The sequence below is a fragment of the Trichoderma asperellum genome, chromosome 1 (genome assembly GCF_020647865.1).
Source record: "Trichoderma asperellum chromosome 1, complete sequence".
NCBI lineage: Eukaryota > Fungi > Ascomycota > Sordariomycetes > Hypocreales > Hypocreaceae > Trichoderma > Trichoderma asperellum.
In genome coordinates, this window is record NC_089415.1 from 1,854,371 (window position 1) to 1,880,121 (window position 25,751).

The window sequence follows — 25,751 nt, forward strand, 5'->3', positions numbered from 1 at the left end:
AATCGCCACTGAGGCGACGAGTTTTGATTGATTTTTTAGCCTGCAAGAGAAACCCATTCCAGGACGAAAAGAAGTCGAGATTGAAAAGAACCTTTTTCCAGAGTCGGCGGCGTTTCCGTCTGCGATGGGCCTAGAATGCACCGAGGCGCTGCGACAACCAGCCACACGAGGCTCAGGCTCAGGCCCAGGCTAACAGCAGAGAAGGCAGGTACCTCTTCTCTTTATCAGGCCCTCCTTCCACAGGGAATTCTGCCGTGGTGCTGTCCGCCTTTCTTCCTTCTCTTGACCGCTAAAAATCCGGGCAGAATTTATTCTCTGCTCCTCGTCTTTTTCTTCACGCATAACACTCTTCTTTCGCCTCTCGTCCCGCCAATCCAGCAACGCAGCCATGGGCAGCACCGCTTTGCGATTCATGGGTGAGTAACCGGATACAGCAAGCCGCCCGCCCAGGTTCTATACTAAAAATCACCGGCTAGGCCGTTACGAGCCTCCTGACATCACCGCCAGCAGCCCGCTAAACCGACCCCTCCGGCAGCCCGCTATTAAGCCGCAGTCGAGGCGCTCAGCTGCGTTGACGCTCATTTGCTGAGCAACAGACAATTGTATTCGATTGAGCTTGAGCCGGGCAGTCTCATATAGTTCTGGTCTCTTCTCTTCATCTCTTCATCAGGACCATTTCCATTCCAAACTCTCTGTTCAATCTCCTCTCCCCCCACGCACTGCGCCATCAACGCCAGACAGCCCCGGTTTCTGCCATCTATACGTCGCCAACATGGCTGCTCCCCGCGTCTTCATCGTCCGCCATGGAGAGACTGAGTGGTCACTCAACGGCCGACACACGGGCAGCAGCGACATTCCCTTGACGGCCACCGGCGAGAAGCGAGTCATTGCCACGGGCAGGGCTCTTGTAGGCGATGACCGTTTGATTGTCCCTCGACAGCTGTCGCATATGTAAGTCCCGCATATATTTTGCCTCTCTTCTTTATACACAACTCCCAGCTTCGTCTTACTGCCTCGGATTTACACTGTGCATATCTCATCACATCACCTCATTGCAGTTGTCAAAACCACAATTCAGGCGTTTGATTTTAAGCCCCCGATCCCACTCACGCACTCTGTTTACAATTCTCGCTGCCTTGCGTTTGCTGCCCTCTTGAAAACAGCTAAGAAGATCAACAAACATGTTCTGTTATTATGTCTGGATTTACGTCTTTCATTGAGTTTTTCATGATTTTGAAACTTGTAATACTTCAGCTCTCATTTTCAGAATGTTTGCCATCTATACTGGCGTTCGTATGAGTCTGGGAGCCTTCTCTGTTAGTCAATGAGCCGTCTATTTGTTCTTCCCGACTGGCTACACCAACTTCTACCCTTTGCTTCTTTTGGGTTTTCTTTCGGCACAGCACATAGGCTCGTGTCTCGCCATTCGTCCTACACAACAGTCTTGTCGAAAGGCACAGCTGGCGTGGTATAGTTTTCTTCGCCGTACAGCCCCCATTGTTCACACAGAAGACTCTACATCATGAGTCCTGTCTCCTGGCATAGACTCAGCGAGTTCCCTCTCTGATTTCTCTCCGTACAGTGTAGCAATTCATTTTTCAGTCTACAGTTTCTTTGGTTTCTTCCATGTACCACACACGAAGGCTACCCGCTTCGTCTGCAGCTCGAATCAAGGAAAAACAGAATAATCATGTACAGTAAGGAAGAAAAAGCTAAGCATTTTGGGTAACCACCCCAAACTAGTTACGTCTCTCCTCGAAAACGAGCCCAACGCACATTCGAGTTGCTCAATATTGGCGTATCTGAACCATTACCCTGGCAACCACACGGCGGCTCTGCTGGTGGTGGCCTCAAATGTGGTGCCACAGTCGAAATTACTGAGGACATTCGGGAGTGGGATTACGGCGACTATGAAGGTATCACAAGCCCTGAGATTCGCAGAATGAGAGCCGAGCAAGGCATTGAAGGAACTTGGGACATTTGGAGAGATGGCTGTCCAGGAGGAGAGTATGTCACGCCCTGATGACCCCAATATCGCCAGATTATCGATTATATCCCACGGCATATACCTCTTTAGACATCTCTTCAAGTATCCCTATCTTGACTCTTTAGATCTGACATGTCATAGGAGCCCCCAAGACGTCACTGACCGTCTAGATCGTCTCATCGCCGACATTCGGAAAAAATATCATGAGCCTGTACTCAACTCGTCAGATGGCCAGCAATCGCATAAAAAATCAGGTGACGTTCTCATCGTTGCACACGGACACATTCTACGAGCCTTTTCGATGCGATGGGCTGGCAAGACCCTACAAGATGGACCCGCATTCTTACTTGAAGCTGGAGGAGTGGGGACTTTGAGGTGAGAAAGAAAATCTATGCAGTCGTATTCAAGCCCGCTGACAATGACGATCTGGGATTCCAGTTACGAGCATCACAACATCGATGAGCCAGCCATCCTCCTTGGCGGAGCCTTTGTTGTCGACATCCTGGAAAAGGACGGCCAGCCTTGAGGCCACGGTGATAGATCTTTCCGCGGTTAAATCGAGAAAACTTGAGAAAACTTGCGTTTCGAGGTTAGAGACTTTGAGGCATATAGAATTATTTGTGGCCTACGCACAACGTGTATCTTCTTCAACTCCAAATCATCAAGAGACGTCTTTCAAAGCAAAGAGAGGGGTGCTTCTGAAGCACCATTGCAAAGATACATGCCACGCCTCGTTTTATCCTAATCTCTCGTCTCTTGCCGAAACCTTCCATGTTGAGTATTTCCCAAGTGAAATGTCGCGACCCTAGTCTTTGTTTTCTCAGATTCTCTTGTCTTGACCCAGCTATTCCTGCTGAATCTCTAATCTCGCGCGGCATTTCGCTTAGGCAACATACCCAAAGGCTCTTGATATTTCTATTCTACATTTTGAATGTCAGAGCGGAAGAAAACGCTTTGCAAAGAAAATTAAAGTTACAAAGGTAATTGACAGATTACAACTCGATCCCCAACAAACTTGCAAGTTTTTATCGAAAGGCAATGCGGATTCGAGTAGCTTGCTATACCCAAGAATCAACAACGTTCTACCAATTTTTTCGGCTAAGCTATTCAACTAGTATTCTAACCCCATCAAAGAGCCAACACTGATGCTTGGCCTACTCAGCCAGAGCCGCTAATCTGAGATCTCCCTCCCTAAACAAACCCATAGAAAGATGCCGCGCCGACGCCGTACATGGCATGACGTGGATGGCTTGATAGTGGATGGCTTGATATCATCCCAGCTGTTAGATTTACACAGCTCAACAGTCTCTCTTCCAAGACCGCCAATAACAGTGTATGGTCGCTTCGTTCAGGGGCCATGGGCTGCGCATTTGCGTCATCTCCTGCTCCCAGGTTCCCTTGCATCCTTTTACTCGAGTCAGTGGCCCCTTGTTTCGCAGACACACCAAGCTGAACCCCCGACGATTCTCTGCTCGCTTCGTTCGACACAGCCTAGTCAGACCTCCCCTAGTCACTTCTCCAATCAACCTCACGCCATTTCCGGGGATCGGCCTTAACTTGGCTTCCAAAAATCGGAGGAGAGTCTACCTGCTGAACGGCGCTCCGCATTTGCCGGTCATTCTCATCGGTCTTCCGCTTAATGGTTCCGGCTAGGCGGGCCGGATCATAAGCCCGCAGATCTGAGAGGCTGGGGTTCAGTATCCTCCACCGTAGCCCGCCCAGCGGTCTCCAAGGATCATGCAGCCCAATTGCCCAGATACCGTAGCACGGGTGGAACCGTGCCGGTAGCGGGATTAGTAGTACTATATCTACCGTCATATTTCACCTGAAAAGAAGAGTACCATGTACGAAAGTACTCCGTGCCTTGAAATTTTAGGTTAACTGTCGCCGTCAGATGTCGTGGCGGTGAGGCAAATAGTTGACCCTGTTCTGCCGCCCATCGCTGGTTCATGTCTCCTACTAGCAGAGTACTAGCTGCGTTTACCCACTTACTTTGGGGCAGATAGCAAATGGCCTTGTTTGCCGCTCTCTGCATTCTTTGGGGAAGGCTTATGGATTCGACGGGGCTGCGGTTGGTGCTAGGTAGCAGCATTTACAGATGTGTGTAACTCCTCCTCCGTGCCTAGCCCACCGGCGGTTAACTGGCAAGCAAGACCAAGGAGGGAGTGATGGCAACTTTACCCTTGGCACGATGACTCTCACCTTTGAATCTAGACCTAGATATAATAGGTGGCACGAGTAATAGGACAAAACAACCTGTTCGCGGTGGTTCCTATTGTCATATCAGTACAGCTATGCATATCCCCCCCTTCTGTCGGAGATAGAGCTGGCATTGGCAAATATTCTCCTACGCCTCGCCCGAATTACTAAACCCCCCTCTGCCTAAGCATGACGCATGTTTCCCCCTCTCCCTCTTGGTCCCGGCTGGGTGACAGCTGTGGACGATGGACGACGGTACTTGTGCTATTGAGGCGCAGTAAATCTGCAGAAGTTTGGCGTCTGTGGAGAGACGTGGCCAAGTTCTATACGCATGTAAAGTTTGTCATGGATACGTGGTTGGCACGCAGGTATGGAGCCTCGCCCGCTTTGTTTAGAAATCCACTGGCAACTCTCAAGCCATACGCCGCGGCCTAGTCCAGGGGACCCCCCGAGGTGTCAGCGGATCACGGGCGACTATGCACCTGCAAGAGCGCACCGTTCCGTGGGCGACAGTTTCTGATGGCTTTAGTGGCGACACAAGCCGATAGGTGGGTTTTGGCTGGCAGAGTCGAGCGCCGCGGCTTGCTATGGGGAGGTCCATTGGTTCAATCCGGCCTCGGAGAACGCACGAAACCTTTTTGAAAGCCATAGCTATATCGCTGCATCATGAACCTTGTCCAACTCATTGATGCCAATGGCAATATGTTGCAGAGGGAAGCCAGTAGGGCGCGCCAAGGAAGGGGCCATGTTTTCCGGACGCTCGTTGACGGGCTGGCCGTACAGGTATGAGCAGGAAGAGAGCACACTAGGCACTACTGACTGGAACGGAATAAGAGGAGCCAACTGCAGGGGGAAGGGAGCTGTTGGCCTTTCCATGTGTCCTGGGTAGCAGGGAACCAAACCTACCAGCAGCTCCAGCCACCTACAGTAGCGAGCGTAAATGATTGAGCTAGTGCCTAAAATCAGGGAAGAAAGCTGATGAGGCACAATGGCAGCGGCCCCTTGCCCAACCTACTGAGAGCTCACATATACGCGGATTGTGAATTTTTCTTCTTCTTCTGCTTCTTGCTGCCATTTTCTTTTGTTTGCCTTGCCATTGAGTCTCAGAATGAACTCACTCATGTATACAATCTGTACACCAGAGCCCCCCTGCAGCTTGTTGATGCATCGCTGTCTGTGCTCTCTAAGAATAGATCGTTCGATCATCTGTTCACCGCTGGTTCTCTGCAGTCGGGATGCTGTGGAGAAGGATTTTAGGTCTCGCGTAGTCAGTGAGCTCTTGTGCATCCGGAGTACTCCGTCCCCCGTCACTATCGGATGCTTCATCTCCACAAGCCTCCATGCGCTCCGTGCAGCGTCTCCCCATTCTGACGCCGGTAGCGCGACCAGGGGCGCCAAATGCTATCGCCGTGCCGCTCACGTTCCACAAGACTGAGACTTGCCAGGACCCTCGTTTATGCACTTGGGTGTAGATAGCCTCTGATTCGCTGGATGGCACGGAGTGGCGCAAAATAAACCGCAACAGGCGCGAGCAGGGTTGGCGGCAGATTGTGGGACTGGGCCATGAGAGAAAAAAAAAAGTGACGACGAGTGAACGGCTCTTCTCCACTCACAGCTTGCGTTGGTGGGCGGTGGCACGCCGGCAGCCGCAAGTGCCCGCAGGCGGGATAATGTGAACAAAGCAGAGGTGAAGAAAGAGGACAAGGTCCCGGCTGTGCACAACATCGATCGATTGCTGCCAGGAGTACCACCACATAGTACAGTATGCCCGTATGAACCTATATTTGCTGTCTCACTGCCGATAGAAGCGGTATCCGCGCTCGCTGTCTCGACGCAACGGTCATGTGCGACCTCGTGGAGCCAAACGCTGGACGTGCATGCAGTCGAGGTCCCGTGGCGTGGCAGCATAGCGGTCTTGCTGTTCAAGTACATACACCAGGATGGTCCTTTTCTTGTTTGGCTACTGCTGCACAGGAATCCAAGACAGGGAGGAGCTGTCATATCCTCTCTTTTCCCTACAGCCAACATGCAGGAAGATGGGCACCTATACCTATAGTGCTGCCATCTATCTCAAATGACAGGTCTCGCAGCAGCCGTTGGGGTGCTGACGAATTGTCCGCTCGCGTTGAGCAGGCTGCGTATGCATGTACTCCATAGCAAGACAGCTGCCCCGAAAACTTGCAGACACGACACCGAGTGCTCTGATTGGAAAAACTTGCGACGGAAAATGAAACACCGCTGCAAGACGATATGCGTACAAGCGTATGAACAAAATAGAACATTAGCCTCTTGGGAGCATCGACATCTGAGATTTCATAAGGAATTGCCATATTCCGCACAAGCGTGGTGGTGTATACTTACTCCGTACAGGTGTTCCGATCCCATGCTGCAGAACCAGAAACGCGGTACGGCTCCCATGCTGAAGGATCCAGTGTTGGGCAAACGGCTGGGGCTAACTAGCATGGATTCTTCCTTCTGTCCCCCCCTGGGCCGCTGCAAGAATCGAGCTGTCTATCGGCATTGGGAAATCCTCCCCTTGTGTGCGCTGCGCCCGCTCTCATGCTTTGGAACAATGTGCGGCTCCATCTGTGGCCTTTTCTTAGAGCTGTCCGCTAGGGTTCGCCAGGGGGAGGGGTGAAGGCAGGCTAGCTGTATGTACCACCATGCTTTGACGGGGCGCGGAGTGAGAAAAGCGCTGGAGGGGCAGCGGCCAGATATGCAGATGATATTCGCACTGTGACACGAAGTCACACGGCCAGCTTTGTTTGCTAGCGGTCTCCAGCGTAGTAGGCAGTAACCTGATATGCAGCCAGCCCCCAAGAAGGCGCTGCTCGCAGCAGATGAAATTGCGACGTGGCACCAGTTCATCCCTTGACTAGCTGCTTTGGTTCCCAGAGACAACGACGGCATTTAGCACCTAGCAGCACCGTTTTCGCCGGCCATCCCTTTTATTTCCTCATGTGCTCGCCATTTCCCCCTTCTGCCCCTTTTCTTCATCACAATGTGCCCAGCACCCATCAGGGGATTGGTCGGAGGGTGGCTGATGTCTGCAGCCATCAGCTGGCGATACGATGTGCAGAAGGTGACACAGCCAACAAGTAGATAGCCGCATGTTCCTGGTACCTGGTAAGACACTGCTGTCAGAAAACGAAGGAAACGTGTCGTGTCTGAGGGGTGCACTTCCGGAGCTGCTTGAGACTCTCGTCTCCGATTCGGTCTTGGACAGTCAGGCCGCCTGGTGTGAATTGGCAGCCAAAAACTGGGGCTTCCGTCGGGAGAGCTGCGGCCTACCCGAGTTGCATGCATGAGATTTTGTTCACGTGATGAACACTCGACGTGTGCCATTGGGCGGATCGGGCCATGTCTTGGGATGGCTGTGACACAAGCCAATCAGGGGCCTCTTGGCTGAGTCGTTCGCGCCCACCATCTCCAGTAGCATCGTGCTCATTCCGCCTTCAAGCTGGTAGTGTATGATTGATGAGTAGAGGGCGGTGGAAGAGACGCCTGACTAGGACCCTCCAGCTAGCCATGGGTCGCTGACACAAACCCAAACCTCGCACACCCTCGTGCCGTCACAATAGCTCGAGTAATGAGTCGCCTCGTCTCCTCTAATGCCACTACTTACGGCCCTTTAGGTTGCCGATGCGGTCATCGATTGGCCGGCTGTAAGCTGCGAAATATTTGATTGTTGACAAGTCCACACTGAATCATCACCTCAGCTCACTCGAGAGAGAAATTTAGCGTGATCCCTTAGTTCGGAGTCTTGCCCTGTCCAGGCTTGCCTTAATGCGAAATCTAATATTTGAATGAGACACAATGACTTGTCATTATTTTTTTTTTCTCACCGCACTTGACGCTCCCTCTTCTTGCGCTAGTCGCAGTGTTTATTCTTGTACTCATACATGCGTTCGAGTAGTAGTTGCCATGCTCGTAAACAGGCCTAGTTTCCTGCTAGAGCAAACGACGAGAAGCTATCGGAGGCTATGTGTCTTGGCAGCCAGTGAGGCCGCGCTTTCAGGTCGTGCGCAAAGGCGTCGCTGCTCGTCGGATAGTTTCCGGCCGGGCCGGCAGAGGTATTGGAGACGCCACATGTTCTAATGTTTAGATCTGCGCGTTGTATGCTGTTTCTTTCCCCCTTGCGGAGAGAGCCCTATTCAAGGTTGGCCACAGGCGGGCATGGCAAGGTGACCAGTGCTAATCAGGATTTCAAACAACGCTGGTTCGGTTCATGCCTCTGCTCTCCACACATCATGGCAAAGGGGGGAGAGGGGGGGTAAAAGGTGAAATCAGTCGTCAGTCGGACCTGGTAGCGGGTGCAGAGAGGAGTTTCAGGACGCTGAGGAGATCGAGGCTTTGCGGCTGGCAGCTTCTTCGGCGGTAATATCTGTCGTTGGTAGAGAAAAGAGAGAGATGCAGTCATGTTGGCTTGGCCAGCTGCGCAAGATGCGGTGGCATGGCAAAGAGAGAAAGAAGGAAGTAACCAAGTATGAAATAATCCACTGGTAAAGATGGAAGATGGAAGATGGAAGATATGAAGTGGTGCACGTAGATGCACAGAGCCGTACTACTAACATGCGAGCAGCGATAATCGCGGCCTGATACGGCCACTTGCGGAAGGAACGGGTGCGCAATTTCAATGAGCCGGCAGCTCGGCCACGCCAGCCTCACCAGCCTCACCATCAACTCGGAACACCAAGCCACGCAGTAGAGGACCTGATATCAGCATCATCGTCAACATCACGCACCGCATCTACGAAGCGTCAAGGCTTCAATGTGCAGCGGACATTGCCGTTCCCTTGCTGACCAATGCTGCAGTTTGTCCAGCCCGCCTGTGGCGCCTCGCTAGAAGGTGCGCCGAGCCCATTGTCAGTACTAGCTGAAGGTAATCTGGCGCTGCAGTAAGGAGTGCCACGCCGCGAAACCAGGTAGCCGGTACTAATTGAGCGGCGACTAGGTACTCCGTTCACCCCCTTCTTGGCTAATACGGCAGGGATGCCTTCTCCTCTACGATGCGGCCGCAAACTTGTACTCGTACACACCGTCCCATAATCCTCAAGTTTGAAGAGGATGGGGGGCAAGACAGCCTCGCCTTAGGATGCGTGACTCCAAGGAAAAAATCACATCGAAATACAAACGTCAAGAGGATCCCCCCCTTCTCTCCACAACAGGTTCATAGCCACAATCATGATCTGCTCAAACTCTTGTAGTCCAGCAAGCTATTCATATTATGGGCTTGGCATGTTTGATTGGCGAGGGAAGTCGTTTTGCTGCGAAGTATGGTACACTACTCCATACTGCATTACTTCCTTATTCGTACGCACTCTCTAGCACGCTGGACTAACAAATCCAATAGGGCCATTGGCTCTTGTCATTTCATAAATATGTCTATGAGCAAATTCGCTTCAAACGCTTGTCCTGGCGAGATTGCTTGATGATGGCTTCTTTTCCCCCTTTTCCCCCTTCTTCCTTCGTTATCTTTTTCTGGTTGCATTTTTCTGACATCCCTACTTCACTCTGCGTGGACTTACAGATAAACTGTATACTACACCTCACCTTCATCCCCCTTTATTTGTATTCGCCCTTTCCAAGAGTTCTTAGTGTCAGTCCAATACCTCAGCTAGCGGAACAATGGCTCACTCTCCTATCCCTTGCATTCAGCTCAGTGCCAACGGACCGCTTGCACAAATCCAGCAAGGCTCTCCTCTACTTAGCTGCCGCGTTCAGCAATAGGCGAGCCGCAAAACCTACCAAATTCGGGAATCAATAGAGCACCAACAAAAGGCATGCACGGCGTCAACCCGAGAGCAAGGAAAGACGGGCGCAGTCTGTATTATGCACTATAAGCTCTCGCAGGAGCCTGGACTCTTTTGCCGTGCGTCTACCCAATACGGATGCAAGCCCAATCAACCACGTCTACCAGTTATAATAGCCGAGCCGCGAGGACTCAAGGGGTATCGTATTCTACCGTACTGGCTCTAGCTCAAGCCTCTCTCATTGCGGCTCTACGAAGTGCAATCCTTCTCCTTTATGCACCTGGAACGAAGTATACCCTTGGTATATGGCTCCAGTGACACAGTACTTTTGTGGGACTTTCGTTTTATACCACTTACAGTACTACAAGTACGTACTTCTACGAATAGGTGGCTGCGTCCATGATACTAATTAATCCCTGTGCAGCAGCCAACCAGCACCGTGGCAGAAACTCAATGGTGCTACCATCCGCAAGCGCGACCTGACCCTCACAGTAGCCGAAAACAAGCTGCATCCGTGGACCTTTTGGCAAGACTGAAAAAGCGACGTGCATCAAAACGTTGGTTGGCAGACAGACAAGAGCTTGGGTTACAGTGATTGACAGTCTAGGAAGAAGAGAGGAATTTTACGCTGTATGGATAGTCATGGCCATGCATGAATGCTCACACCCGCCTGGTTCCACCCAGCGGTCGCTGGATGGAGCACCACTGAATTCAAAGGTGCTTTGTATACTGACGCCTGTTTCAAGCCGCTAATCAACGAAACAACTGCTCGAATACTCGCTCATACGGATCGGCGTACATAGGCTTGCATATGGCTACTACGTGGCTCCTCATCCATGGTGGTGCGTGAATCGTCCAGCATCAATTGGCCGCTGAGCTGCGTGCGAATAATGAACTATGGCGGGCCGAGCGGTGCTACTAAGAGGGCGGATACATCATGCATCTCAACTAAGGAGGACCCGGCAAGGACGGGAGGAGCCTTGTAGCGGGCGGCCCAAGCCATTAGCCATGCCCGTCCATTTGCTGCATGCAAGCCCTGCCAAGTATGGGTACACCGTGTGTGTACGGGGATTGCTTCGCCCAATAACAATAGAGGCGGCAGCTCAACACTATGGAACTGCTTGGGTTTTTCTCCCCTCCCCTGTGTTTTTTTTTTTTTTTTTTTTTTTTTTTTTTTTTTTCACGCCCATCTCTTAGATTATGGCGGCATCAGGCCAACCAACCACCTGCATCGCTTCAACATCCCTTCGTTGCCACGCAGACCTACGCGAACGGGAAAGAAAGCCATTGGCGGTCGCCCATTGAAGCGTCATGCATACAAACCCCTGCCTGCTGCGTTATTGGCAGGTATGTAGGTCTATGGGGTCCTAGGTCGATAGACTCCTCTGCTCTCAGGGTACATACCTACTCAGTTCTCCATACCATACCATTCTCCGTTCAGGCATTCGTACTGCTCGTACGAGCAATTGACTCGCACGCCCTGCTCGCACCCCCTCCCCTGCGCCTCGGTGACGACTAGGATGGAAATTCTTGCTGCTTGGAACGGCGAACCCATACCCGGACCACTCATTGGACAGCGCATATTCTTTGGCAGATAGCTTGCCGCTAGTAGCGGCCAAGCTTCGGTGTGTTTCCAGATGCTCGGGAGCCACCATTCGGAATACCACTCCACAATTTCTGTCTGGCGAGATTCTCTGGCGGGCATCCTGGCGGCTCGATTTGCTGGCGGCTGATGCCTCCGTTGCTTTGGCGCCGAGTCTTAACTAGACGCGGAGAGCAGGCGATGCAACAAGCCCCAGGTTGGAAAAAGGCAGAGGCGACAAATTGATGGGCAAAAGAACTTGAAACCCAGACACGAGCACCCATAGACAGGATCACAGAGAAAGAGGTTGCCATCCCATCTTCAACAATGGCTTCTAATGGGAGTCCACTAGAGGGCGCCTCTGCTGTATGCATCATTCCTGCAGCCTATGTTACACATCATAAGCCACTACATACCGCCAAGTACCGCTAATCATAAGAGAGACGCCAGAAACTAAGCATCATCCGATTGTCCATCTCGGGGAACTTCGCATCGAAAATCGTACCATGCGTACTCAATCTACAGTGGTCTTCCTGGGATCACGGTGACTTCTTCCTTTCATTTATGAGGATGAGAACAGACAATTTACCTCCAAAGAGAGTGATGGCGTGCAGCCTCAACCAGGATAATCATCGAACAGTAGTAGCCAAAGTACCTATCATCGTTAGTCAATATTGGTGGGCATTTGAAGCACTGCGAGCGTTCATGTGTATGCACTTGAGCATCGGCCACTAGTGCGCACGTCGGCCGGAGAGAAGGAAAATTGCCGTTTGATGCAGCCTAGAGCACATCTCGCCGCCCGCAGTTCTTGATGCCAGCTTCTCTCCTCTCCTCTTGCTACTCGCTACGAAGATTATCACACACTGAAAGAAGGGGTGTAGCTTGATTCATATCGGTTTTACAGCTAGAAATCCAAGATACGTCTTCATTGGCATCCCTAAAACGCTCGTTGTCAGCAGGACCAAAACCGGCGAGGAACTCGTGCCCGTCAAAGAGATATAGCATAACTCGTGACCTCAGCAGGCTCACAACACGGTGGGGTCAGGATCAAGGTGGCACCCTCCCATAAAAACTGACGCTATCTACGGAGCGTTCTGGGGAGCTGCGGGTTGAACCGCCATGCATGGTTGACGATGCCACGACACTTGCATCAGTGTGTGGTGGGGGAACAAGGTAACCAGGGCCAGACGAGGCTAGACTTGCCCCAGGGATTCTGGCCTTAAATGAACCGGGTTGGAACGCAGGTGCAGAGGCCGAGGATGAATGCTTATCACGAGGACGTCCCGTACGATTGCTAGCAGTAGCAGTAGCAAGCAAGGGTTGGGTATAGGCACCATGGTGTGGCATGGTCGCCAGACGGCCGCTATTCGTCATATTGCTTAGCCCGAGATGTGTATGTCCAAATTCCCTCTCCTCCCTGGTTATGGAAAAAAGCACGATTGAAGCAATGGGAGGCGCAGAAGCTAGCAACCAGTGAGGGGTAGCTACTCCAGGGACCTGCAGAGATCCAGGCCCGAGAGAGAAGGCGTACAATGCCTGACAGCTGGCCATCGCTACCTTAACTTACATGATGCATGCACATCCTATGGGCTCTTATGCATTGATTCGGCTGCTATATACCTCTGAAGGATCATGGTTTAGTCCATCTCATTTCAGAGCCCTGGTCTTGCATTTGCTGGGTACGAATAATGATGCCAAAGTCACAAAAGGACTCTAAGGGTGCCTTTATGAAGTACGCTCATAAGAGAAAACAGCTGGGCACGCGAAGAAAAAAAATAAAGAGCATATGGGAAACAAAGCAGGCTTACGGGGCAAAAAAGATCAACCGACACCTGCAGGATTCGAACCTGCGCGTGCGAACACAATGCCTGAAGATATCATGATGATAGCAGGGCATCGCCTTAACCACTCGGCCAAAGTGTCTTTTGTTTATGGATGGACTTATTGGGTAAATCTACATGATACGTAATTACCCAAAGGATCTTTGTTACGCTGGCTGAAGCACATGTTGCGACCCCCTATGCGAACAGCGCAAACGAGTTTCGCCAATGAATTGCAAAGAGAATGCCTTGATTCTTCTAATTTGAATCATAGCCCGGCGTACAGGTTAGACATATCACAGCAAAAATCGAGTGGTGTGCAAGGGCTTGAAAGAGGGATCCGCTATGGAGAGGAAACGAAGCAACATTGAGCGACAACACATCATGTCTGGGACGACGATGGGTGTGCTGGGAGTTCACAAGCACTAACACAAGGGAAAACATGTAACCAACTCTCCGATCCATGGAAAAGGGAATTACTGAAACTGTGTTTGTTTTCCCGAGTGTACCAAGTACGGACAAACGGATGTGGTGATGCCTTACCGTTGGCTGCGGTTGCAACAGTGAGATGGACCTGAGACGGGAATCGGCCAGTCGCATGGTGACAAGGTTACGCACCAGCAGGATTAAGGTTCCCATATTGGCTTCAAGGGCGATCCGCCTCGCGGCTCTCTCGCATGCATGCTGAGGCTGGCAAGATAACACTACTCTTGCTGCCAGACAGGCCATTTAATAGGGTTTCCTCAGGCGATGATACTATGGCATTTGCATGGACATACCTGGGCTTAGGTATGGGAATCCAAATGCTATCTATTCGTGGTGGCCATGACCAAGAGGGCCGCACCCGCGCCCGCATCCATACAGCTAGCTTAGCTCTAGCTAAGCCATTGCAAATTGATTTGAGACGATGCGTAATCGATACGAAATATATCCATTTGATTTATTAGATCGGCATTAACAAAAATTGCTCCTGATTACTACCGGATTGTCCCTAAGTTTGCGGCTGTAGGACGGGCGGCACGCAATGGATCGCGATCGTTTCGCTACTTGCACTAAACTCCCTGCCGGGCTTACTTATGGAGCACTAGGACGGAAGATACTCTAACCACGGGTATGAATAACGCCAAAGGTTAAAAAGGGAACAGAAGGCTAAGCAGCTCGTATCAAAGGGAAACCGCTGCCATATCATAAACTCTACGCCTCTCAGAAAAAAGCCATATAGCTTGCAATCAAGGCTCTCTTTGTTTCTGCTTATACGAACTAGCTGACATGTCAGATCTCGCTCTACGCCCGTCGTTCCTCACTATATGAAGCAGTGACAGTCAACTGTCGTCATTGGGTGTATGGGAATGACAACCGTGTGCTGCGACCAACCGACCCTAACCACCGCTTTGGAGGTAGTACCTCTTGTTGCCTCCGAAGCCGATGATGGCGGCCGCATGAAAAGCCAAAGAAGGCAGGCATACTCCCATCACACGTGTGGACACCGTAGGATTGGGCGGGATCTCGCCTTTCTCCTTCTCTTTTTCTTATCCCCTCTACGGTAAGGTAAGTGCATGTTCCCCTCCTTACGAAGTGCATGGCTGCAAAGCCCTCGTCTGCCCGTCCCTGTTAGATGGCTGCATGTGCGAATAACTATTCATCGCACGGATAACTGCCTTATTGGCATGCATAGCGGGCATGCATAGCTACCTACGAGTGTGGTTGTATCAGAATGCATGTACCTGTATGGAGAATGTGCTACAGCGGGTTGACGGCGATGTACAACTAGCATCTATTGATAGCCGCAAAGAAACTGCAAGCTGATGCACCTCTGGCCGGATTTGGGTTCCTTAGGCTGTGCATGGTAAGGCGAGCGTGCGCAAACAGTGCACAGCAGATGTTCTACAACATCCGAGGGTACACTGCACAAAAAAAGAAGATGAAAGAGGTCTGCAAGGAAGCTGGGCATGATGGTCAAAAAGGACCCTTCATTCCATTTTTAGTGCTGTATAGCTTGCTTGCTTGGCATGAAGGCAAGATCGAGGATTTGAAAAAAACCGACAATCGTACAGCATCTCGCACACCCTCCATAGGGTGTGCGTTATCTTTTTCCTGTTTGTCACATGGATGCCACACAGAGAGCGAGCCTGGCGACTACTTACACGCTTCGAACGGGAGAGGTATCCATCTTAGCGGACCCCGTAATAAGATATACTATTCTTGTACGTCTATGCACGCGCCAATCGCTATACTCGGCGAACGGCCGCTGGAAATGGGAGGGAAGAAAAAAAAAAAGGAGGGTAGCATTGACGCAGATTGGACAATATAGAGAGATGGTGCGGGTGCTGCTGCTACTCTGTATGCACAGGAAGACTTACTGGCGATTTGCAGATGGGGCAGCTTGTCCACTTTTGGCTGCCTTTGCATCATGCCTCCAGATGGTCCGACGGCGCCCAAGCTCGATTTGAGACGAGACGAACAGCTGGGCTGGGCTTCAAGGGCAGGACCCCCGGCGATGGGTATCTGCTGTGTCATCGGCTAAGCAGCGTTGCCCTCCCCTTTCCCAGCTCGCAACCATGCGACGGCGCTCTTTAGCGGCTGGGTCCATCTCAGAAGGCGTACATGGACTGAGCGGTGGCTCGTTGGCCTCCTTCTAAATTTCAAGATGCACGGCTGGAGGCTTCACGACATGGAGAGCGGCTGACGGCTTGGAAAATTACGAAGCATTTACTTTATACTACTAATTATTATAGCCCGTTGTGGCAAAGTGAGATTTGGGACGAGGCTCTCCTGAGAGAGAGGGAGAGAGAGAGAGAGGTGGGCCGTCTACCACGATGAAAGGCTGCTATGCTACTTGGGGACCAAGAGTTGCGACAAGTAAGTTTTCCCCGGCTCGTCTTGTAGATTTAGATCTCTTTGTTCGGACCACTGTCGCCCTTGGCTGTGCCAAAAGCCTGGCCACCGGGAGAGTGGGCGCTCCCGTGAGACGCTTACAAGGACCACTAGTGTAGTGGCACTGCTAAGTATTACACGATGCAAAGCAGCACACCGCAGCTGAATATCCACCAGCATGCGCCTGGTGCTTCAACAGAGACTGATTAGAATTACTTGAAGATACCAGACAAGTGCACAAGGAACAGCACCTAATACCAGGTAGTATGCACTTATCGCTGCGGTTTCAATTATGTTCAGCTAAGCACCTTCACAGAGAGAGTTGCATCTGAAGTGGAACACGTCTCCCTAGACCCCATATACCGCATGAACCATTATACGAAGTACGCTTTTCTCGCTCCCTGCTTCTCAAAAGTCTCGCGCTTCGCGCCCTTTGCTATCTGTTCTACGTAAGGGAAGACGTCCCTCTTTTTTAAAGGTGACCTTTCAATCTTACAGGTGCTTTTGATAACGGAATGGCCTGACGAAACTAAAACTGCTTGGAAATAGGACTAGCTGCTCAGTTTTGCTCGTACGAGTACGACCAACGGGGTCTCCCCTGTGGCCTCCCGAATAGATTTGGTGTGTATCAGGGAGTGCATGGCTCGTACTACGATGACATGCACTTGAATGCGGCTTGGTGCACCTGTTTACCCCTTTGTCGAAAGTAAATGACCGCCCTACGCCTTGCATCAGGTAGAGAATTGCCGATGGCGATTCGCACATGCCTGTGTTATCAGTATGCTTCCCGGATTATATGCTTGCTCGAGCTACCATGGCTTTATACTACTTGCCAGCAATGGCTCCCTGCACTAACAACTGGCGCCCGAATGCTGTCTTATCATGCAGAAAGGCACAAGGCCCCGATATTGAGTAAAAAGGCTGATGTCCTGGCTAGTGCATATGCGGAGCGAACCGCCGATTCAGGGAAATTGTTTAATTAAGTCCCAATAACCATTCTCCCGAGTATGGCGAGTGCTGCACAGAGCACGCCGAATCTACCTAATCTACGCGTATATACATACATACCTACCTAGGGAAAAGGGTACATGAATACCTAGGTTTCCAAAGTATGTGCACTTGGCTTCAACGTTCAGGCGCTTTAGAGCCATAGCAAACGCGCTAGAGGGGATTTTTGGTCACTCCCGATTCGGATGTGACCTTGGATGCATGTACAGACATGAAGAGTAAGGGTGGGACCCAGGCCGGACATTTTGACCAACAGGAAACGAGTCTGAACTGAAACTATTTGCGGGCTGCTTCTATACAAGTGGCACCAGCAGTGCTACCATGATGAAGACGAGGCTGAATGAAGGGATCATGCGGCTTCGTTCATAGCTGGATGTGGAGCGATTGGGACACGTTGACTCATTAACACGGACAGCACAAACACAAATGTGCGAGTATGCTGCTCTTGGCTGAGAAGACGAAAGGTAGATGCGTCGACAGACGCAAGATTTCCCTCTAAAGACGGCTTTCGAAAGTAAAGCGGACCGAGACGAGATCCAATGCCGCCGGCTTGCTCGGGCCGGATCGAATCGATGGGGGCAACGAGGCCCACGATTAGTCTGCCACTATCTACAGAGTATGGCTAAAGAGACGTCACAGCATCGGACGTCACAGACCCAGAAGGACGGTGGGGTAGATGATGCGCTGTCTCAAGGGAGACAGTGTCTGCTTGACTCGAAAGCTTTTCCTTTCGTTTCCCTTCTCTCTCTCTCTCTCTCCCATCTCCCAGGCAAGCTGAATCCGGGGCACTATATCTGCCTATATTCCGAGAGCCTAGGAAGGAATACGCAATATGTACTTTGCGCAGATAGTAATTACTATTCGTGTAGCAGCATGGCGATTATGAGAAGCAAGTACTACTACTAGGTAGTTAGTAGTGGAGCATTGGACATGAAGCCTAGCTGGGCTTTGGCCGTCCCAAGGAGAGATTCACAATTCATACGTACGAGACTGCTGTTACCGACACACCCTACCAAGCTGAGCATACCGCCGACGGCTGCTTTGTAGGAGGGCAAAATTTAACACATGTTCTTATGGCTACGCCATTAATAGGTACCTCCTCGGCTATCAGTGAATGAGAGGTACCGACGAGGAATAGCTAGCGAACCGTGCTCGGCAAATGACCGCCTCGGCATATGAACCTTGAATTAGGTATGCTGTTGCTACTAGTAGTAGTAGTACTACAACTTGCTGCATTGGCATGTGTTAATCATGATGTACAAGAAAAGGGAAAGACGAAACTGGCCTGCCAAAGTAGCATGCCTAGCATTGGAGAGAAAGAGAGGTGTTGAAGAAAAAAAAAATCGATTTTGATGGATCAGGATGCAGACAAAAAGGAAGCTGGAGACCAAAAGCACGCAGCCTATGCATGCTGCGGCCGTCTTTGCAACCTGCTGGGCCGCCGACCCAAGTGGGCAACGCGGGGAGCCCCAGAAAGCAGCTACGGATAGAATGATCTGCTGCTTTTACAACGCCCTAGAGTGCAGTGCTCGTCAATACCTATTCGAGCAAAGCCTCCCTGCAGGAAATACGGTGGACGCTCCCCTTGAGTGATATGTTGGTATTGGTATCAAATCCACAGACCGGAGTGTCCAAGTGGGCTTTGTGCAGTGCCAGCAGATGGCATTTTGATCCATTGTTGGCCGTGATATCGACATTTGCAACAACAGCAGCAACAACTAGCACTAAATGGCTAGGCCAAAGGCTTTGTCTGGATTGATATGCGATTCGGCTGACAGATCAATATAGATCAACAAATTCATAGACTACACGGCCAAATGAATGGATGACTGACTGGCCGGCTGCTAATCTGGCATTTCTTGACGTTGGAGCTTGTCTATCCCAGCAATCTGGGGTTTTTGCCCACATTGGGGGAGAATGTCTCAGCCGCTTGCTGAGCTGTCTTTGACGTGTCTCTCATCCCGTCATGTTGCTGCTCTTTTGTCTCTTTTCTTTTCTCGCTCTCTTTTCTTTTAGCCCATTTTTACTGCCGCCCCTTCTTTTCGTGTATGAGACGTTCGGCCGTCTTTGATGATGTCTCTACCTGTACTTCACCTGGGGTGCTGCCCACACGCCGCCTAGGCCGAGACATTCTCCTGTCCTGTGCTTGTGCCACCGCTGCAACCTGCGATTTCACTGCCGTCCATTACAGGAAATTTTGCGAGCACGCCGATGAGGCGACTAACAAGGGCCCGCCCTTTTGCCAGGCCTCCCTTGCGTGCGTCCTGAAGAGATGGGATATCTGACATCCTGGCGGCGGTAGGGGTACCTGGTCTCTGCGGCACTGATGCATACTTAGGGAGGTACCCGTACTCGACACGAGCTCAAACTGCAGTGACTTCTGCATCCACACCAGAGACGGCCTTTGGCGCACGCACTGTATTGGCCGGAACCTCGAAGACAAGCGATCCGATTCATCTCAGTCTGCCTCTTTTTTCATTTTGGCAGGCGCCTGATGTCTGAACAATCACGCAAGCCGGTCTCAGCCAGGCCGAGAGTAGGTAGTCAGTCATTGCTGATCGACCTGCTTATGCGCCCATTTGTGTCTCTGCTGGATACCCGTGAGCTGTCAGTTGGTCCCGAGTACAAAGTATTATTTACACATGCCATGCCGCTGGTGCTGCCAACTGCCCTCGATAAACTCGGGCGTGCCTGCCCATTTAGATATTTCTTTCTTACACCGCACGGCGACCTGCACTTTTTTTTTCTTCCATCGTCTTCTCTCAACCTCTTCCTTTTCTCTCTACTTTCTGGTTTCGTCTTTTATTGATTCTTTCTCTTGCATCGCCAGCCTCATATCTCGTTGAAACGCGATTTGCTCGCCGAGTACTCCACCTTTGACAACCCTCGCCTCTCACGCTTGGCCTCCTTCTCTCTCTCTCTCTCTCTCTCTCTCTCTCTCTCTCTCTCTCTCTCTCTCTGTCTTCGACCTTGGACTAAAAACCGCCACGTCCGATCCCAATTGGGTCGTGATTTCGATTGGTGAGTCTGACAATACCGGCAGCACCTGCATTTCTTCTGGCAGCTACACTTGAAAGCGTGGCTTTTTGGAAATCGTCCATTGCCCAGCGATTCTCTCTCGAGGTGGACAAGCCGCACATGTGGCTCTAGCAGAAGCCAGGCCAAGCAACGGCAGCCAAGCGATTCCAGATCGAGATAGACGAGTTATCCGACGCTGCTCGAGAGTGTTTTTCTGCTTCTTTGCAACTGACCTCTAATTTGCCAGTCGATCTATGCAAAACAACGTTCCCTGTATTCGCCCTTGTTCTTCGATAACGCTTGACCCTCAGCGGCTCAGCTGTATGTGCGCCCTATGGTATCTGGGTATGTACCCGTGGCGGCTTTCTTACTATTCTGAGTTCTTCTTGCCTCGCTCTCTTCTCTCGTCTCCCACTTTTTCCCTTCTCTTGCTCTCTCTTTGTTGGCCATATGCCGATGATGCGTCTGCTCTGGCATGCGTGCATATCTGTGAGTGGGAAAAGAGTACCCCGTTTGTGGGCACCGATGCATCTTCGCCCAAGCATGACAGGCCGCAAATGCATCAGTGGATGGAATATGCGACCGTGCAGACATGCAATGCTGCGTAAGTTTGCGCACATGCAAAAACGCATGCTTCTGCTGCCTCTCTCTTCCCCGAGCCGGCGTCTGCGGTTTTGAGTGGTGCGGCAACTGGGAGGCGTGCTGCATGAGACGATGCGAAGCAATGCAGCGTTCATTGCAACAGAGTACGTGGCCGAGGCGGAACGGAGCACAGTAGGATACTTACTGCTGCACTCCCTGACTCTCTGTTGGTTGCGGTACCAACAGCACGCCTCTAGTATGCATTGTGCCCCATCCACAAGGCTCCAGGGCATGTCCATGGCCACGGCCCATTGAGATGCTGGGCTTCTTCATGTCTCAGGCGTCTGTCTGGCCTATGCTCGCTGCAAATTGTCCCTTTTCTCTCGTCTTTACAATGGCCTGCGACTCGACCCCCTTTTTTGGTGTACGCCACGTTGTTGTGGCGGGCTTTGTTTGGGAAGGGAGGCGTTGCTGTCCCGCTTTGACAGGCACGCACCGAACACTGTCCCACTGCATTTTTGCGAAGAAAAAAGATCCCTGAGTGAAGAAATTGTCTAACACATGCATTGCATTGCCGCAGGTCTCGGTTCCCGCATATACCCAACCCGAAGCCGTCTCGGCTCAGCATAGGCACCTATTTTAGCTACCCACCTAGTACGCTCTTGGGCACGAAGTAGTACTACTGCTACGATACCTGCGATTCGTACCAAACAGGGTAATATTTCCTCGTTTCCCCTTCGAAAGCAAAGGCCGACGACAACGACAAGAGCAGCAGCAGCAGCAGCAGCAGCAGCAGCAACAAGGCACTTGCACTTTTGTTGCGTCAAGGGCCAAGCGATTGCAGCTGAAAAGACGGCTTCATCCCAGGCTTCTCTCTTCTCTCCCTCCCTCCTTGTCATTCCCAGCAGCTACAGCTGTAGCCGCGTCTCTGCCGAAGCACCATTCGTAGAACGCTGAACACTCACCGGGACCTCCGCGTAGCCACCAACTCAGTACCAAGACAACAAGGTTGGCTGGGCATTGGATCTCTTCAGCTCGAGACGTCCACTTACCTTCCGTCCAAAAAGTTCGACATAGAAAAGCCAAAACGAGAAAAGAAAAGGGCATTGGCCGACACGCAGCGCGTATCTACACCTACGCACTCATCTCGACGCACACGAGGCTTCGTAATAACGATCCAACAACCACCAACGCACTCTCAGGCTCACACCAGACACAGACCAGGCAGTTTCTCGCGCACCCGGTGGTGTGTATCCAAGCTGAGTTTCCGCACAGGGTACGGCCACGGAGTTGACACCAACTGGCGCCAGAGAAACGCCCCCTACCGCCGCTACCATACCAGTTAGTACCGACGACTGCACACTGCGGAGTGCGACTACGACTAGCAGCACACTACTAGGGCTCGTACCACTACTCCCTAGTACCTGGTAGCTTTAGCACTTTGCCTGGACGCACTCCCTATCCCCCGTCTCGCGCACTACGCACATGCGCTAGAAGGGCACCCACTAGCCCCTAGTCTTAGCGTCTTGCCCTGCCTTAGCTGGGCCACAGCGCTGGGAACGGCACGACACCGGCCGGGCCATCCGCCCGCCTTTACATTCCCGCTCGCCGTCTTTTCCTGCGTCCTCACTGGCATTTATCTCGTCCCCCCTCCTTGGCTTGGGCACCCCACCAGAAACCCTTCCTCTGGGCTTGAGCTGCTGAAGTCACTTTCTGGGCCGGCCAACACAATTGTCTTGCTTTTCTCTTTCCTCCTCCTGCCTCTCTTCCCTCCTTCTTTCCTTCCTCCTCCCTCCCCTCCTCCGAGTATATACGTCCGAACGTCTTTCCCATCCCCAGGACGACTTCTCGTTTCCTGTTTCCTGTCTCTCCTCCGCCCCTCCGGAGCCACCCGTCAGCTACGGAGAGACACTCAGCACGCCGCCTTGCGCCATCTCTAGCTAGCCCCGTACTGTGTGTCTTGTCTGCGCTGCTTTTCCGTCTTCGCTGGAAGCGTGGCGTTTTCTTTTAGGGCGCCTGCGTCGTGCACATATAGCCACTGCAGCCACCTTCAACCGCTACCACCACATCTTTTTGTCTGTGATCGGCCGGCATACCTCTGCAGCGTCACCGTCTGACAAAACCTGCCTTAAAAGACGTGTGGACATACTTTCTCACGCCTTTCTCACATTGTTCTCGCGAGGGTTTTCTCACTTCTTTTTTGCATCCACATTGTCTTTACTCCTCAAACTGACGAATTCTTTCGTTTCGTTTCAATTCATCTCTGTACAAACAAAAGTGTCAACACTCCCACCCCTTTTTTTTCTCCTACAGTTTTGGCGTCGGTTCTGAAACCTCGAGTCTTCGTTTTTCGGCAACAACTCGGGCTAACCAGATGCCCCTTCGCTTTCTCTTCAACCATTGGGAATTGGCTGGAGGATCTGGAATCATTCGACATACTACTACATCTTGATCGGCGGCACATTTGTTTTCTTTCCTTTGTCTCGCCGTCTTTCTCTTCACCCGTCTCTACAGAGCATGGAAGAGGATCGACATCGCCAGGATTATCCTCAGCAGCACCGGCCAGAGGATACTAAACACCAACCACCCCCTTCATACTACCACCATCTCCCTCCCCGGGACGCGCCTCATTCAGAATCAGAAGGCAGTCCTCGCTCTCGATCCAACATGGCAACCTCTGTCACCTTGCCATCCATCCATGACCCCCGGCCCAGCGCCTATGGTCCTCCACCTCCGGCTGGCCGTGGCTATATGAGCGATCCGCGCTATGCGTCTCCGAATGCAGTCAATGGCTATCCTCCGCCTCCTGGGAGTCAACAGCCAGCCCCCGGATACCTCCCTCCTCTACAGCCGCAGGCAGACCCGCGATCTGTGTATCCTCCGCCCGAGCCGCGAGGCCCTTACTATGATGACCGCCGACCTCCCCCGCCCCCGGGCTACCACGACCAGTACTCCGAGTACTATTACCGCGGCCACCACAACGGCTACCCCCACGACTACCCCCGTCCCCCTCCCGGCTATGGACAGGAATACGGTCAGCCTGGCATGGAACGACCTAGAGAGGCTCCTAGGCAGCGTACTTCCATTGCCTGCAGATACTGCCGAAAACGAAAGGTTTGTCACACAGCATGATTGGTCCTTGTGTGTTGACTCTCGATTTCTCGGTCTTTTGGCGGGCTAACTTTTACTCTTCTCCTTTCTAGATTCGCTGCAGTGGCCATCAAAACGCCCCTGGTGGAAAATGTCAGAACTGCGCTCGCATGAACCAGGAGTGCATTTTTCAGCCAGTCTCATCCTCAAGTTCGACAGCCTTCATTCCCGTCTCGGCCGTTCCGGGAGGTGTACCGCCTGGGACACAGTTATTTGGTGCATACGGCCAACCCCTGGCTCCAAGCACCGTCCCTCACCCGCATCACCCTCCTCACCCGCCGCACCCTTATGGCCCGGCATCAGGTCCGCCACCTCCGCCGCCTGCGAGCTACTACCACATGCAGGCACACTCTCCCACAGACTCGTATTCGTCTTATGGGGATCCTCGGGGCGATGACCGTACAACAGGACGAAGACGCCGGAGGACACCGGAGGACCAAGATGATGGATACAGGCTACCCCCTCCTCGGGCGGGCGTGGCAGAAGATGACCACCGACGAAGATCGCCTGCCGAACTCTCCAACAATAGCAGTCCTGGAAGTTTGAGCTACTCGCATTATCCGGGCCCTGCTAGGCATAGCCCCCGTAACCCACCACGACCCCCTCCCAGCGCTGCGAACAATGCTGATGGGCGTTCGCCTGTCACCCAGCCAAATGGATCTAGTGGCTCCTCGACGCCCGCACGATCAGGGGCCTCAGCTAGCCAGTCACAACAATCGACCTCCGTCATGAGCTTGAGCAATCTCGTGGAGAAGAACGACATAGACAAGACAATGATTGATCGTCTCAACCGATCGCGAGATGCTAGCGGCAGTCAGTGAGAATCTGCTCACTGGGGCTTGAACAGCTGAGGGAAGGGAAAGTTAGGGGGAAAAGAAGAAGCAAAGCGTATGACTACAGATTGACGCTGCTGGGCAGAAGCGTACCATAACAGTTCTTGAAGCATTGGCTGAGCTCCAATTCCTTTTTTTATCCCCTCTTAATGGGGCCTTGCAGAGTTTTTAAGATGATTATAGGACGAATCTGCCATACAAAGATTATTCCCGATTGTCGACGATTCGAACATATACATATATTCTTACGTACGATCTGTTTTTTTTTTTTATGCCTCGCATTTTTTGCCTTCGACTTGTTTTTTTACAATTGTACGTTTCGGATATGCGCTATCGACTGTTTCCCTGCTTGAAGCATTTTATAAAAAAAAAACCACAAACAAAAAAAAAAGACGAAGAGCTGTGCTCTTTGTTTGGGTTCCGGCTGCAGATGATCATTCCTGCTCTAAAACATAAAAAGCGGAGAGGGACGTGAAGCTTTTGTGTTCTCTCGATTGTAACCCGTTGTTTTTCTTCTTCTTTCACCCTGCTTGCCCGGACAAAATTTCTTTTTACCATTTTTTATTACCAGATAAGACGGATTCGCCTCACGGCACATCATATTTGAAACGATTGGGGATTGAGTTACGCGATGAAACGACACTTTTAACATGTTATCTCCCCTCTTGTCTGCCCGTTCTTTTTTTTTATATATATCTTTTCGTCTCTTCAACCATTTTTCAAGGCGCACCGAAAATAATACTTTATTCCTCACTCATCGTCGTTGCCGATGACAACTCGTGAGACCCGAGCAACATGACACAAGAGTGAAGGCAGCATGGGGAAACATAGCTCACTAGAAGTGGAGGGCAAAATTCATCTGTTGGATCAACGGTTAAGAAGGGGAGCCTTGGGCTTGGCTGATGGTTTTGGTGGACATGGCATGGGACGGGCTTGGCTGAAGTG

At 51.6% G+C, this 25,751-nt stretch overlaps 5 protein-coding genes and 1 non-coding gene across 6 annotated transcripts; 3 read left to right on the forward strand and 3 right to left on the reverse strand.

The window, feature by feature from the left end:
* Window positions 1-266: 266 nt before the first annotated feature.
* On the forward strand, window positions 267-3,224 carry TrAFT101_000570 (uncharacterized protein). Its single transcript, XM_024907438.2, has 6 exons — window positions 267-416; window positions 477-951; window positions 1,744-2,007; window positions 2,129-2,362; window positions 2,426-2,760; window positions 2,875-3,224. Exons 2-5 carry the CDS (start codon window positions 773-775, stop codon window positions 2,511-2,513), a joined length of 765 nt encoding a protein of 254 aa, XP_024764784.2. The 5' UTR covers window positions 267-416; window positions 477-772; the 3' UTR covers window positions 2,514-2,760; window positions 2,875-3,224.
* A 269-nt stretch (window positions 3,225-3,493) lies between these two features.
* TrAFT101_000571 (uncharacterized protein) lies at window positions 3,494-3,805 on the reverse strand (the record flags this gene model as incomplete). The annotated part of the gene is made up of 1 exon (XM_066126074.1): window positions 3,494-3,805. One exon carries the CDS (start codon window positions 3,803-3,805, stop codon window positions 3,494-3,496), a length of 312 nt encoding a protein of 103 aa, XP_065982172.1.
* Window positions 3,806-5,197: 1,392 nt separating this feature from the next.
* TrAFT101_000572 (uncharacterized protein) lies at window positions 5,198-5,512 on the reverse strand (the record flags this gene model as incomplete). The annotated part of the gene is made up of 1 exon (XM_066126075.1): window positions 5,198-5,512. One exon carries the CDS (start codon window positions 5,510-5,512, stop codon window positions 5,198-5,200), a length of 315 nt encoding a protein of 104 aa, XP_065982173.1.
* A 5,435-nt stretch (window positions 5,513-10,947) lies between these two features.
* TrAFT101_000573 (uncharacterized protein) lies at window positions 10,948-11,294 on the forward strand (the record flags this gene model as incomplete). Its single annotated transcript, XM_066126076.1, has 2 exons — window positions 10,948-10,982; window positions 11,153-11,294. The coding sequence occupies 2 exons, from the start codon at window positions 10,948-10,950 to the stop codon at window positions 11,292-11,294; spliced, it is 177 nt and encodes a 58-aa protein (XP_065982174.1).
* Window positions 11,295-13,347: 2,053 nt separating this feature from the next.
* Window positions 13,348-13,444, reverse strand: TrAFT101_000574. Its single transcript has one exon. It is a non-coding gene; the product is annotated as a tRNA-Ser (tRNA).
* Window positions 13,445-23,340: 9,896 nt separating this feature from the next.
* Window positions 23,341-24,794, forward strand: TrAFT101_000575 (uncharacterized protein; the record flags this gene model as incomplete). Its single annotated transcript, XM_024899267.2, has 2 exons — window positions 23,341-23,937; window positions 24,027-24,794. 2 exons carry the CDS (start codon window positions 23,341-23,343, stop codon window positions 24,792-24,794), a joined length of 1,365 nt encoding a protein of 454 aa, XP_024764791.1.
* Window positions 24,795-25,751: the final 957 nt, after the last annotated feature.